General features: G+C 41.8%; 1 protein-coding gene across 5 annotated transcripts in view; it reads left to right on the plus strand.

Annotated features, from left to right (window-relative positions):
• The window catches only part of agap3 (ArfGAP with GTPase domain, ankyrin repeat and PH domain 3), a 229,141-nt gene that overhangs the window by 107,459 nt on the left and 109,035 nt on the right, over window positions 1-12,647 (plus strand). For all 5 annotated transcript variants that reach the window (XM_033982327.2, XM_055228496.1, XM_055228495.1 and 2 more), the window contains exons 2-3: window positions 6,837-6,895; window positions 11,761-11,848. In XM_033982327.2, the coding sequence (XP_033838218.1) occupies window positions 6,837-6,895; window positions 11,761-11,848 (147 nt within the window). The remainder of the gene's footprint in view (window positions 1-6,836; window positions 6,896-11,760; window positions 11,849-12,647) is intronic.

Below are 12,647 nucleotides of genomic sequence, written 5' to 3' on the forward strand. Positions count from 1 at the left end.
AGTTTTATGTAAGCGGACATGGGCAGTGAAGTGAAAGACCCCACAAACATGCTAGCTAGCTAACTCTTATTTTTCCTTCCACAGAAGAGACAAAGGGGCTGGTGTCCTCCTATGGGCATCGCGCGCTCTGTTTCCATAGGCATTCTGGAGCAGTAGTGTGGGCTGCCTCATCGTTAAAATACGGGCGCATATGGATTCAATTAGGGGGTGGCTCTTTGGGGCACTCGCTCCCAGTGCACCCGCTCCCACAATGGCACAGAAGTTGGCTATGATAATCAGTGCAGAAGAGACGAGCGTAAATGTAATGTTCCGTATGGACCACAACTAGAAATTTTTGTTCTATGTTTGCGTCGCTATGGAAACTTTAGTAAGAGACAGATAAGAACGGGTAACATAATCATGTGTTTGTGTGCACTGGCAGTTTAAAGGGGGAGCCCAGTCTGGTAATAAGAGGTTTTGGATGGACTACATTTACAAACTGATTTTTATTATAGGCTTAGAAGTTCCTTAGCGTTTTTTATTCTACTTAAAGTTTGCAGACCCACCACCAGTTCAGTTCAAGTTTATTTCTGTAGCACATTTAAAATTTCACATAAAAATCAACAACAAATATACAGATACACGATACATAGGAACAGAACAATGAAACACCTGTATATCCTGTCTAGTGTTAAATACCAGGGGGGAGAGGTGGGTTTTCAGTCTAGTCTTAAATTGTGTTAAAGACTCCACCTGTCGGAGAGGATCTGACAGGCAGAGGGCGCTGTTCCATAGTCTCAGCGCTGCCACAGAAAAGGCTGTGTCACCTCTGGTCTTGAGCCTGGCTTTGGGCACAGCAGCAGGAGCTGGTCAGCTGACCTTTGACCTCAGGGCTCTGGGTGGAGTATAGAGCTGCAGTAACTCCCTCAGATAAAGAGGACCCACAAAGTGCAGACAGAGGATCCAGAGAGTGCAGACCCACCAGATTAGGGCAACGGATGTAACCTAGCTATTGTTCTAATTCCGGCATATTTACATTGATGCTGTTTGTTGACATGTTGATTAATATGCACTGTCCTAATTAAATTTCCTAAATAAATTAATAAAAAAAAAAAAAAGATTAATTACGCAGAGTTTTAAATACAGCTTTACTTTGTATGTATTCTGCGAAACTGTCTCTTTTCATCTTTAATCCATGTTCTAATGTTGTTACCTCCTCAAAAACAGACCTGGAGTTGTGTTTTGTTTCTTTCACACATGTTTGAGTAACACTTTGTTATCAGTCTGTCTACATCTCCATAGCTTAAAATGCTCTGTTCCACCTTGTGATGTCATGAAGTGGTAGTTTTCAAGTTAACAACTCCTTTTATCTTTAGTTCAGTAGAGATTGGCAATTCCAGGACTAAAATGGTCCAAATGATTCTAGTGAAGGTGTGGGGAGTTTAAAAACCCAGTGGAGCACTTCCTGTATTACCACATGATGACATCACAAGATGGAACAGAGTGTTTTCAGTTTGACAGAAGAACTCAGCCTAAATATGCAAGGTATATGTGTTAAACATGTGTGAATGAAACAAAACACAACTCCAGGTCTGTTTGTGATGAGGAGACAACATTAGAACAGGTCAGAGAGTTGTGTGGCACAGACCCTTTAACTTTTTTAAGTCCAAAATGTGCAGAACTCATTCATTTGGGTCACATTACTTTCTTAGCTATTACTTTAAGAGATCGTTTGGATTTAAGGCCTATTGTCCAGTCATGACAAGTGACTGTTAAACAATATAAACAGGTTTTGACTTTGGAGCTGCACCCAAACTACCCACCCACACTTCCACAATATTATGTAATGAGCTCTCAGACGTTAAAGTGTTCCATTGTGTCCAGCCGTCCTCTCACCATCTGTGTCTGTGCCATAGACTGTATATACAAATGGACAAAGCTAACCTGCTAGCCACCACGTTCTAAACAGGAAGTGATCATGGTCTGCACTTCCAACCCCATCAACTCTGGCTCCAATTCACTTTACACTGAAAAACTGTGTCCCCTCTCTCTGTAACTGCTGCTGTCAGACTTGTATTAACCCGCTCTACATGATCCTGGGGTTTTTATTTCACTAGTTTTTTTTTTTCCATAAATCAAGATATGAACATTAATAACAGACAAATCAGGCACCGCCTTTCCCCAAGGTCACTCCTGCTAGCGTTAGTGACAGGTTTGATTGACAGCGTTGCTAAACCAGTGGTGCGGGCGTTAAGGGGTGTTACTTTCAACAGCCTCGCTCCTGATTGGCTCTTTGGTTGCTATGATACTCGTGGTCAGAATTCCAAATATACAACTCTGCTCCAAATTAGCCACTGATGAGCTTCATTTACTCCACTTCTATATACAGTCTGTGGTCTGTGCTCCTGGATGGGTCAGTGCTGTGGTTATGGTCACTGATAAGGGAATGTTCCAGAGCTGCACGTGTGGCAAGGTAAAAAGTTGGTTGGCCTTTGGTGACATTTTGACGGTAGCGTAATCAATCTCTGGCCTTTGTTCTGATGTGTCCTGGAGAAGAGGTGTAACAGTTTGTCCCTCTGTGAGATCAAAACTGTGATGGGCCAAGAGAGGAACATTTGAGCTTGTTAAGAGGAAAGGTCAGACGCCATGTAAACGTCCAATGGGGCATCAGGGGATGTAGGCGGGGCTAATCCATACAGGAAGAAGTGATGACCATATTTGAGAAATGCTTCCAAATTGACTTGAGAATAAATGTACTAGGATGTGTTGAAAGTTGGCTGGGGAAAAGCCAAAAGTTCCGACAATTGTGTGACATCAGCGAGGGGGAGACACATTAACTAACAGCTAAATTTCCCCCTGCATAAATCATGTTTCCTTTGCCAAATAACTGCCACTTATTTCAAATTTGCTGCTACTACAAAAAGCCTGAAAAGATCACATTACTTGGTTGTACATACATATTAAAGGCACTATACTGGATTTTTATCTTAAAACCTTTAAAACAGAACTAGTTGATTTTAAACAGTTTGCAGTGGTCCAAAGTTACTCCTCACTGACTTTATGCATTCAGAGCATCCTAATGATTCACCATGATGAGTTTATAAGCACTTTCCACAACTTTCAGAGACCAGAGCGAAGTTTTTTTGTCATGGCAGTGGTCGAAGGTAACAAAGTATTAATGTACTTAAGTAAAGCACAGATACCTCAAAATTCTACTTAAATACATTTTAAAGTGTGTACTTTATACTTTTACTTAACTACATTTGAGAGCAGTATCTGTACTTTTTACTCAAGTAACAGAATTGAATACATCACCCACCATGGCGTCACTGTAAAGCAAACAACAACTAGCATGCTAAGTACACACTTCCTAAATAGTAAAAGGCTTTATAATTAGATGCAGACAGTACACAGTGGACTTATTTTGAACTCATCTACTTCTATTTTCATTGCTGTTGTGGCTAAACCGGTTTTCTTCATTCACAGTGATACGGTTCAGCGGGGTCATTCTCGGGTTAGCTTAGCGTTAGCCTTAGTTTGCTTAAAGCTGTTGTAGGTTTTATAGTAAAACTCATGCTTCCGTAACAATGACTCTTGTGTTGGAAACCCCCCCGGGAGCATGAGCTAATAACCTTTTTGGAAACGCTGTCAGATCTGCCTGGATGTGCCCTCTCGAGCGGCATCATCCCGGCCGCGTGTCTGGACCCGCCGCGGCTTCAACGAAATGAAAGACTCCTGTGTTTTTGGGGAGGCTCCACCACAACAAGAGAGTGGCCTCATTGTAAATACTGGTCAGGAATAAGTAAATATTGTATGTGCGGGCTGTATCTGATGCTAATTGCAGTGGGTTAAAAGGGATTTTGGCTGGCCCTTCTCCCAGAGTGAGTCATTCTCCTATAAAGTACCGGTGTATGTTTGAATGGGTAGCGTTTATACTGTCATTGGTGAAGCGTTGCCTGCAGCACTTAAGGAAATTGTCGCAACTCTCAAGGCTGAGCATGTGTTCACTTAATACTTTTAATTGTTGTGGTTAAGGCTTGACTGGGGTTAGCCTGGCATTACCCACCTACACATTTGAAGGCGGTTTAGTTTTCAGAGTGTTTTGGGGGTAAAGCACTGATCCTAGGCAGGAAAAGAGTCTTTGTTATAATTGCTGTTGTGACAGGGTTGTGTGAGGTGGAGGTGGGACTGTGGAACTTGTCATTTCTCTGTGTTTTGTTCACTTAGAGCAGTTCGGTCTGGTCTTTCTCACAGTGATCTTTATCCAAATGCCACTGGAAACTCCGACATGTTGGATCAGGTCTCATAAAAGGTGTCTGTTGAGAAGGATTACCCAAATCCCTTTACGAGTCCTCACCAAGTTACAAGCCCAATATTAGGGCAGCTGCTTAAAGGCGCTGTACGTGATACTACAGTTATTCCTCACTTATGCATCCAGAGTGTCCTTACTGTTCATGCACTGAGGTCATCGCCCCAGTGTCTGCGCACACTGGTGTATTAATGTGTGTATGAATGTGTGTGTGAATGGGTGAGTGGTTCCTTGATGAAGAGCTGTATAACAATGTGACCGTTTACAGTTTACTTGCCTTAAAGGTGCACTGTGTAACTTTTGTGGTGGTAAGCCAGCTACCCATTTGTCTCCATGAAGATTTCTTTGCATAGAATGTTCCAGAGTCTGGCCACCAGCTGTGTTACATGTATAGTCTGTGGAGAGGCGAGCCCGCTCACTGTAAGAATATGTGTTTTTTGTGGTATTCTAGAATAATAAAAACTCCTGCAAGTGATTAAATGCAGGATAGAGACGTTAATATAATACTGTGAAGCATTTTAGTCAAATCAACAATATCTCTGTGGAGACAAGAAAGTTCCTGAGGATGTCAAGGTTTTTCAGCTCCTATACGATATTGATATTTTTGCTTTTTTTTTTGCAAAATGGATCCAACTGTGTTATGTAATTGTTATTTCAGCTTTGTGAGACGTCGTAGGCCTACATCAGTAAATAGTCTTGTTACATCAAATCGAAGGCCCACCCAACACATCCCTAGAAGCAATATCTGGGAATAATTTCCGATCCAGCAAAATTCCCTGGGTCAATGACTAAAAGTTACATACTGCACCTTTAAAGGTCCTATATTATACAAAATGTCATATTCTAATGCTGTTCCCTCTTCAAAAACAGACCTGGAGTTGCGTTTTGTTTCGTTCACAAATGTTTGAGTAAAATTTTATTATTAGTCTGTCTAATAATAAAAAAATGCTCTGTTTCACCTTGGGACATCATGAAGTGGTAGTTTTCACATTAACAGCTCCTTTTACCTTTAGTTCAGTAGAGATTGGCAATTCCAGGTCTGAAATGATCTAACTGATTCTACTGAAGGTGTATGCAGTTTACAAACCAAATGGAGGACTTCCTGTATTACGACATGATGACATCACAAGGTGGAACAGAGTGTTTTCAGTTTGAGAGAAGAACTCAGCCTAAATATGCAGGGTTTGTGTGTTAAACATGGGTGAATGAAACAAAACACAACTCCAGGTCTGTTTGTGATGAGGAAACAACATTAGAACAGATCAGAGAATAGCCTGATATGGGCCCTTTAAGTTAATATTGGCCCTTTAATAGTGTAGTATGGGCCCTTTAAGTTTTGGCCCAGTTGAAGTTTTCACTGCAGGGGGATGATCTGTTGTAGATGGAGACGAGGCCATTTAATTTTATGTCTGCTACTTTTCTTAGCAAATTGTTTCATTAACTTTGGTTTGACTTTAGAACGACTTGAGCGACGTTAAAACTAATAACTGTTGTGACTGATGTGTCCCGTAGTTTCTCGGCTTAAAACACAATTTGTGCTAATGATTCATACTTATTATTGTGTGCAGCAATTAAAAAACTCAATGACTTTGCACAAATTTTGAATAATCCGGAAAGGCTTTTGTTCTTGAACTCCCATTTGTTTTGTATTACCCCATAAAAAACTTTTATGGTCACAGTGTAGATATGCTCATGTGAATAACAATGAGGTTTCGTCGTCTGCCAAATTACAAGTGACCATAGCAACAGAAGAACAGCCGATATAAATAGCTTGGTTTAATGACATTTCTGACTGCAAGCTGTGGCTCCAGTGTGAGAAACTGTTTGAATGGTTAATCTACTTTATATGTACCAGCTTCTGTTAATGGATCTAGCTCTGATGACAGTTTCCATGTACTTAAGTAACGACTACATCTGTTGTGCAATCTATAATTGTACTTTTATAGAATGTATATATAAATGGACATAGCTAACCTGCTAGCCGCTGCGTTCCAAACAGGAAGTGATCGTGCTTCTGGCTCCAATTCACTTTACATTGAAAAGTTGTGTCCTCTCTCTGTAACTGCTGCTGTCAGACTCGTTATTTTGGTCTTAAATATTTGTATTAACCCGCTCTACATGATCCTGGGTTTTTTAGTTCACTGTTTTTTTCTGAAAATCAAGATATGAACATTAATAACAGACAAATCTGGCACCTTCTTTCCCCAAAGTCGCTTCTGCTAGCATTAGCAACAGGTTTGATTGACAATGTTGCTATGCGCCCACACTGCTGTTGCTAACGTTAGCAGGAGCGACTTTGGGGAAAGAAGATGCCTGATTTGGAAGGGATGTTACCTTCAACAGCCTTGCTCTGGATTGGCTCTTTGGTTGCTATGATACTCATGGTAATTGTAAATGTGGAACTCTGCTCCAAATTGGCCCCTATAGCTGATATCTTAAAGAGGTTCATTAGACTGGAAAGCTGTGGGTGACGTCACTTAGTCCACTTCTTTACACAGTCTATGTTTCCGTCTGCAGTGTACTCACCATCTTTTTTTTCTTCTTGCAGACTCTTTCGTCAACAGCCAAGAGTGGACATTGAGTCGATCGGTGCCAGAACTCAAAGTGGTGAGTAACTTTATGTATTTTTTTTGCACTTATAGTAGTATATCAGTAGTGCGCTTTTTCTGATGAGAATGCGTTGTCATGGAGACACAAGGCTTGCGGCAGGACGCTCACTGACTGACAGTTTTGGGCTAGACCGATGACACATTCCGGGTCTGATCCCACCCCAACAATGCTCCCACTGCCAAAAAGCACAAGCAGAGCCCTCATGTGCTTTAAGCCCCATCTCTCACACTCCACCACTTTGCCGCTCATATGATCCTTCCAGTCTCATTGTTGTCACAGACGCCGGGATCGAAGGCAGGAGGAGATAAAGGCGATGTCGCTTCAAAACGCTGTTCCTTTTTAGGTGTGGAAGGTGTTAATTGAACGCTTTAATTCAAGACGCCGGGACATGAACGAGAGATATTTGTGCTCTGAGAAACATTCTACAAACCTAGAATTCCTGTGAGGTCAGGCTGCTCCTGGTTCTCACAAACTGTTAGCTTCATCAGTGTGTTCTTCATTCACAACTTGGTCAAATAGATGGGACTTTAGACCTGGTTTATTCTTCAGACCTAGTTTTTCCTGGTTTAGTCCTGGTTTAGTGCTACTTTAGAACTAGTTTAGAACTGGTTTAGGCCTGGTTTAGACTTCGTTTAGTCTTCAGACCAGGTGTAGACCTGGTTTAGACCTGGATTAGTCCTAGATTAGACCTAATTTAGAACTAGTTTAGACCTGGTTGAGTCTTTAGAGCTGGTTTAGGCTTAGTTTAGACCTGGTTTAGTCTTAGTTTGGACTTGGTTTAGACCTGGTTTAGTCTTATTTTAGACCTGGCTTAGACCTGGTATAGTCTTAGTTTACACCTGGCTTAAACCTGTTTTAGACCTGGTGTAGACGAATTCCGCTCTTGACATAAACATCATTGGTTGAGCGGTCAGATCCACTGACCCACAGGTTGGCAGTGCGATTCCATCTTTCACAAAGCTCTCAGGCAAGACACTTAACCCCCCTCACCCATTGTCTGTGTACACTGGTGTATGAATGTGTGAATGTGTGAGTGGTATCTTGATGTAAAGTGCTTTGAGCCTGGTGAAAAAGTGCTGTATAATAAAAAAAATGACCCTAACGCCTCACTCAGTAAGTTATATAGTCACATGATCAAATGAAAAAAAAAAGTTTTGTCAAAATATTAAAATGTCAAACTTGATTTTGATAATATGGAAAAGGCTTGATACCAGTTTAGATATTTAGAAACTCTCTGAAACCTTTGTAATAAAACTCCATTTCTATCTGCTCATGTTTACGATCATGTTTAACTGTATGCAAGCCCTGTTTACAGCAACACGTTTGGTTTGATATTAAACTTTTAACAGTCTAAAGTGGGTTGTGCACTCATCCAAACAGGAAGCACAAGTTTGAGAACAGAATGTGACAATCCAGTGAGTTTTCTAAAACACAAGAATAAGAACAGCGAGTGTAGAGCTTATTAAAATCCCATATTCAGTGTGAGCTGGAGTCAGAGCAAAACTGTTTCACTCAGAGAACTCGTCTTTTTATACACGTGGAACTTGGAAAGTTTGAACCATCAGTGTTGAAAAATGGAATTTACCAAAATAACTTAGTTAACCTGAGATAACGTCTATGCACTTTTAGGCCGGGGTAAAAAAAATGGGACAACTTCAGGTACCTGTCTGGGGCTTCCTATTTTGGTTTAGTCCTTGTTTGTCCTTGTTTAGATCTGGTTTAGTCCTTGTTTAGTCCTTGTTTAGTCCTGGTTTAGACCTGGTTTAGACCTGGTTTAGACCTGGTTTAGACCTGGTTTAGACCTTGTTTAGTCCTTGTTTAGATCTGGTTTAGTCCTTGTTTAGTCCTTGTTTAGACCTGGTTTAGACCTGGTTTAGTCGTTGTTTAGTCCTTGTTTAGACCTGGGTTAGTCCTGGTTTAGTCCTGGTTTAGACCTGGTTTAGACCTGGTTTAGTCCTTGTTTAGATCTGGTTTAGTCCTTGTTTAGTCCTAGTTTAGACCTGGTTTAGACCTGGTTTAGTCCTTGTTTAGTCCTTGTTTAGACCTGGGTTAGTCCTGGTTTAGACCTGGTTTAGACCTGGTTTAGACCTGGTTTAGTCCTTGTTTAGACCTGGTTTACTCCTTGTTTAGTCCTAGTTTAGACCTGGTTTAGACCTGGTTTAGTCCTGGTTTAGTCCTTGTTTAGACCTGGTTTAGACCTGGTTTACTCCCTGTTTAGTCCTTGTTTAGACCTGGTTTAGTCCTTGTTTAGTCCTAGTTTAGACCTGGTTTAGGCCTGGTTTAGACCTGGGTTAGACCTACGTTAGACCTGCTTTAGATCTGGGTTAGTCCTAGTTTAGACCTGATTTATTCCTTCTTTTGCCCTGATTTCATCTTTGTTTAGACCTAGTTTGGACCTAGGTTAGACCTGGGCTAGACCTGGGTTAGTCCTAGTTTAGACCTGATTAAGTCCTGGTTAACCTATTTTTTTTTTTTTTTTTGCTAAATTAGCCCTCAGATTTAAACAAATTGTAGTCATTTCTGTCGTATAAAGTTTGAGGATCACAGCACAGAAGCTGGGAAGAACTCCTTCTCCTCGGCTCCTCCAGGTCCTCCTCTGCTCCTTACACATCCAGGTCTTTGTAAAAGTCCTGTCCCAGTTAAAAGTGAAAGTGTGCTGAGACAACATTTCATTTAATGTTGACTATAGAACAGCGACCCACAAAGCCGAGCATTTAAAGCACAGCAGGACGCCCCAAGTCTGCGGTCCACGTTTCAAGTCTATGTTTTTGTCAACGCTGATGTTTTTGATGAGCGCGCAGCCTACAAACTTTTCTTTAACCCCAGTCTCCTCCATTGTGCCGGTTCTGCTGTACCTCATGGTGCAACAGCAGGGAGGGGGTTGGGGTTTGAGGGTTGGCGGTTGGTAAAGGCTGTTCTCTGGAGTCTTAAACCTCCCTATAATTAGGAACATACCTGGCTCGAATGCCCGCTAATGATGCAGCGACGGTAGGGCCGTGGTGGGTACGAAAGCATGTGGAGGGAGGGTCTTTGTTCTTCCCAGACCCCCCCACCACCACCCCAAAGACAAGGTAACGCGAGTGCTCTCTTCTGATCTGGAGACGCTGGGGATAGGAAGCAGTGAAAAACATAACAATCAAAGTGATTACATTTAAAGCCTTGGTGTAAGAGCCACACACAGTCAGCAACAAGGAGCAAACAATCATTTTGATAAGCTTTTGGTTGTGTTAAAAGGCCTTAAAGCAGAGCCATTATGCAAAATCCACGTTTTGCTTTTAGTTGTCATAGTTGTTTCCTTCTCATGTACTTTCTCAAAAGTGTTTTTAGAGTGATTCGTCCATGTTTGACTAATCGTATTTATACTTCATTATCAAGATGTCCTTTTGTTGATCTAGCTGCGTTTTCACCTCCATTGGTACATGCCCACTGTGACGTATGTGCCCACTGTGACGTACACGCCCACTGTGACGTACGCGCCCACTGTGACGTACGCGCCCACTGTGACGTACGCGCCCACTGTGACGTACGTGCCCACTGTGATGTACACGCCCACTGTGACGTACGCGCCCACTGTGACGTACGCGCCCACCGTGACGTACGTGCCCACTGTGATGTACACGCCCACTGTGATGTACGTGCCCACTGTGACGTACACACTTCCTTCTCTAGTTTTACATTCTTAATCGGTGATACTCGTAGGATTCAGCAGCATCGCATCGTCATTTTGGTACAAATGAAAAAAAAAAGTGCTGCTCTAGTGTGATGTGCAGCTGTTCATAGGGGGCGGCGACAGCGCATGCAGCGCTTTGTTGTGATGACAACGACACAACGACGTCAGCTCCCACTGGACACTGCAGTTTTCTAATGCAGAAATCAGTGGATTTGTTTAAGTGGTTTTAGATGAACATTGTAAATTATAACATAATGATCCACAGGGTCAGAGATGAGAACCATAGAGGCACAAGCTTAATGGGACTTTTCCGTTGCAGAAAATAGCTTAGGTTCCTGTTCTAGAATTTGTGGACGTGGTCATTTCAGGTGGAGGACAGGGGTCTGACCCTATGGGAGATTTACTGTTATAGTAAATAGTCACATTTTTATATACCACTTTTTCACCTTCAAGGCTCAAAGCACTTTACATCAAGGAACCACTCACACATTCACACATTTATACACCAGTGTACACAGACACTGAAGGTGAGGTGTGGTTGCCCAAGAATGACAGCATTCATCTGTGGGAGCTAGAATCGCATCGCCAACCTATGGGTCAGTGGACAAAAACTGGACAAACTAACTAACGAACTAAAAAGCCTATTTTCTGACAAAAGACATTGAACTTTGTGTCAGTTTTTATTTTGTGTGGTTAGGCTCTGTAATCATGGCTCTCAACCATAAACAATATCTTCAAATCTGAAGGTGTTTATGCCAAGAAACACAAGAACACAAAATATGCTTTTCAGATCCTGTTCGGTTAATTAGCGCTGTGCTCTTTGCTAACCTCTGTTTTAAGTTTAATTTATTCTGCCTTTTGTGCTGCTCCATTCAAATTACTTGAAGACCTCAGAGACCAAACCAATCAGAGTTTAATAAACGGAAAGTCATCATCTGCCCCAAACAAAAACATTCACTTTAAACTGACCTGAACCTAACTTATACAGACAAGACTTTACTTTCACACTGCCCACATATAAACCTTAAAAGTTACGTAATAAAACTTTTTAAAATGGTGTTCTACATTCAAAACAACAGCACAAGAACAACTCCATCTATCATCTCTCCAATTAAGGTCTCGCTATTTTAGGACGCCGGTGTTCTTCCCCACTTCTGTCCCTAATAACTGTGTTGTGTTTTGGCCTTTGCAGGGGATTGTGGGTAATCTGTCCAGTGGGAAGTCCGCCTTGGTCCACCGGTACTTGACAGGAACGTACGTGCAGGAAGAGTCTCCAGAAGGTAAGAACGCCGCTCTGCTCTGTCACCATTTTAAAGCGTCCTGTTTACTTCTGTGAGCATAAATCTGAAGTTATGCAACGTCTATATACCGGGACCTTATATAACTTTGGGTTTTGCTTCCAAACGCGTCAAAGCAGAAGTCTAGTGTGTGACGCCCTGCTGTTTACAACTCCAAAGGATGGTTTTGAGTGCGTGGAAATCTTGTTAGTGATTGACACAGCTGCCTTTGACAATTAGACTGGATCTATGTAAAGACGAAGGTGTGAGTCACAAAGCTCAGATCTGCGGAAGAGGGATTGGCTTTGTACTGTAAAGTCCTTTGTCATTTAGTAAACTTATTTTGCAGAAAAAGTTCTTCTTTTGAAAAGAAAAAAACATAGAGAAAAGTTTTAGGACATATTTTACAATCCTATGTCACCACTTGTGAAATAAACTAATTCTGAAGCAAAGGTGCACTGTATAAAGATGTGGACTGAGTGTGACGTCACCCACAGCGTTTAGCTCCAGTCAAATGAAGCTCATCGAGGCTAGAGCAGTTATAGGAGTCAATTTGGTGCTGAGTTCCATATTTGGAATTTTGACCGCGAGTATCATAACAATCAAAGAGCCAATCAGGAGTGAGGCTGTTGAAGGTAACGCCCCTTCACACCTGCACTGCTGGTTTAGAAGGGAGCAAGCGCTTAGCAACACTGTCAATCAAACCTGTTGCTAACGCTAACGGAAGGGGTCTCGGGGAAAGAAGGCACCTGATTTGTTATTGATGTTCATATCTTAATTTACAGAGACAATAGTGAAATAA

Source organism: Periophthalmus magnuspinnatus, chromosome 17 (genome assembly GCF_009829125.3).
Source record: "Periophthalmus magnuspinnatus isolate fPerMag1 chromosome 17, fPerMag1.2.pri, whole genome shotgun sequence".
Lineage (NCBI taxonomy): Eukaryota > Metazoa > Chordata > Actinopteri > Gobiiformes > Gobiidae > Periophthalmus > Periophthalmus magnuspinnatus.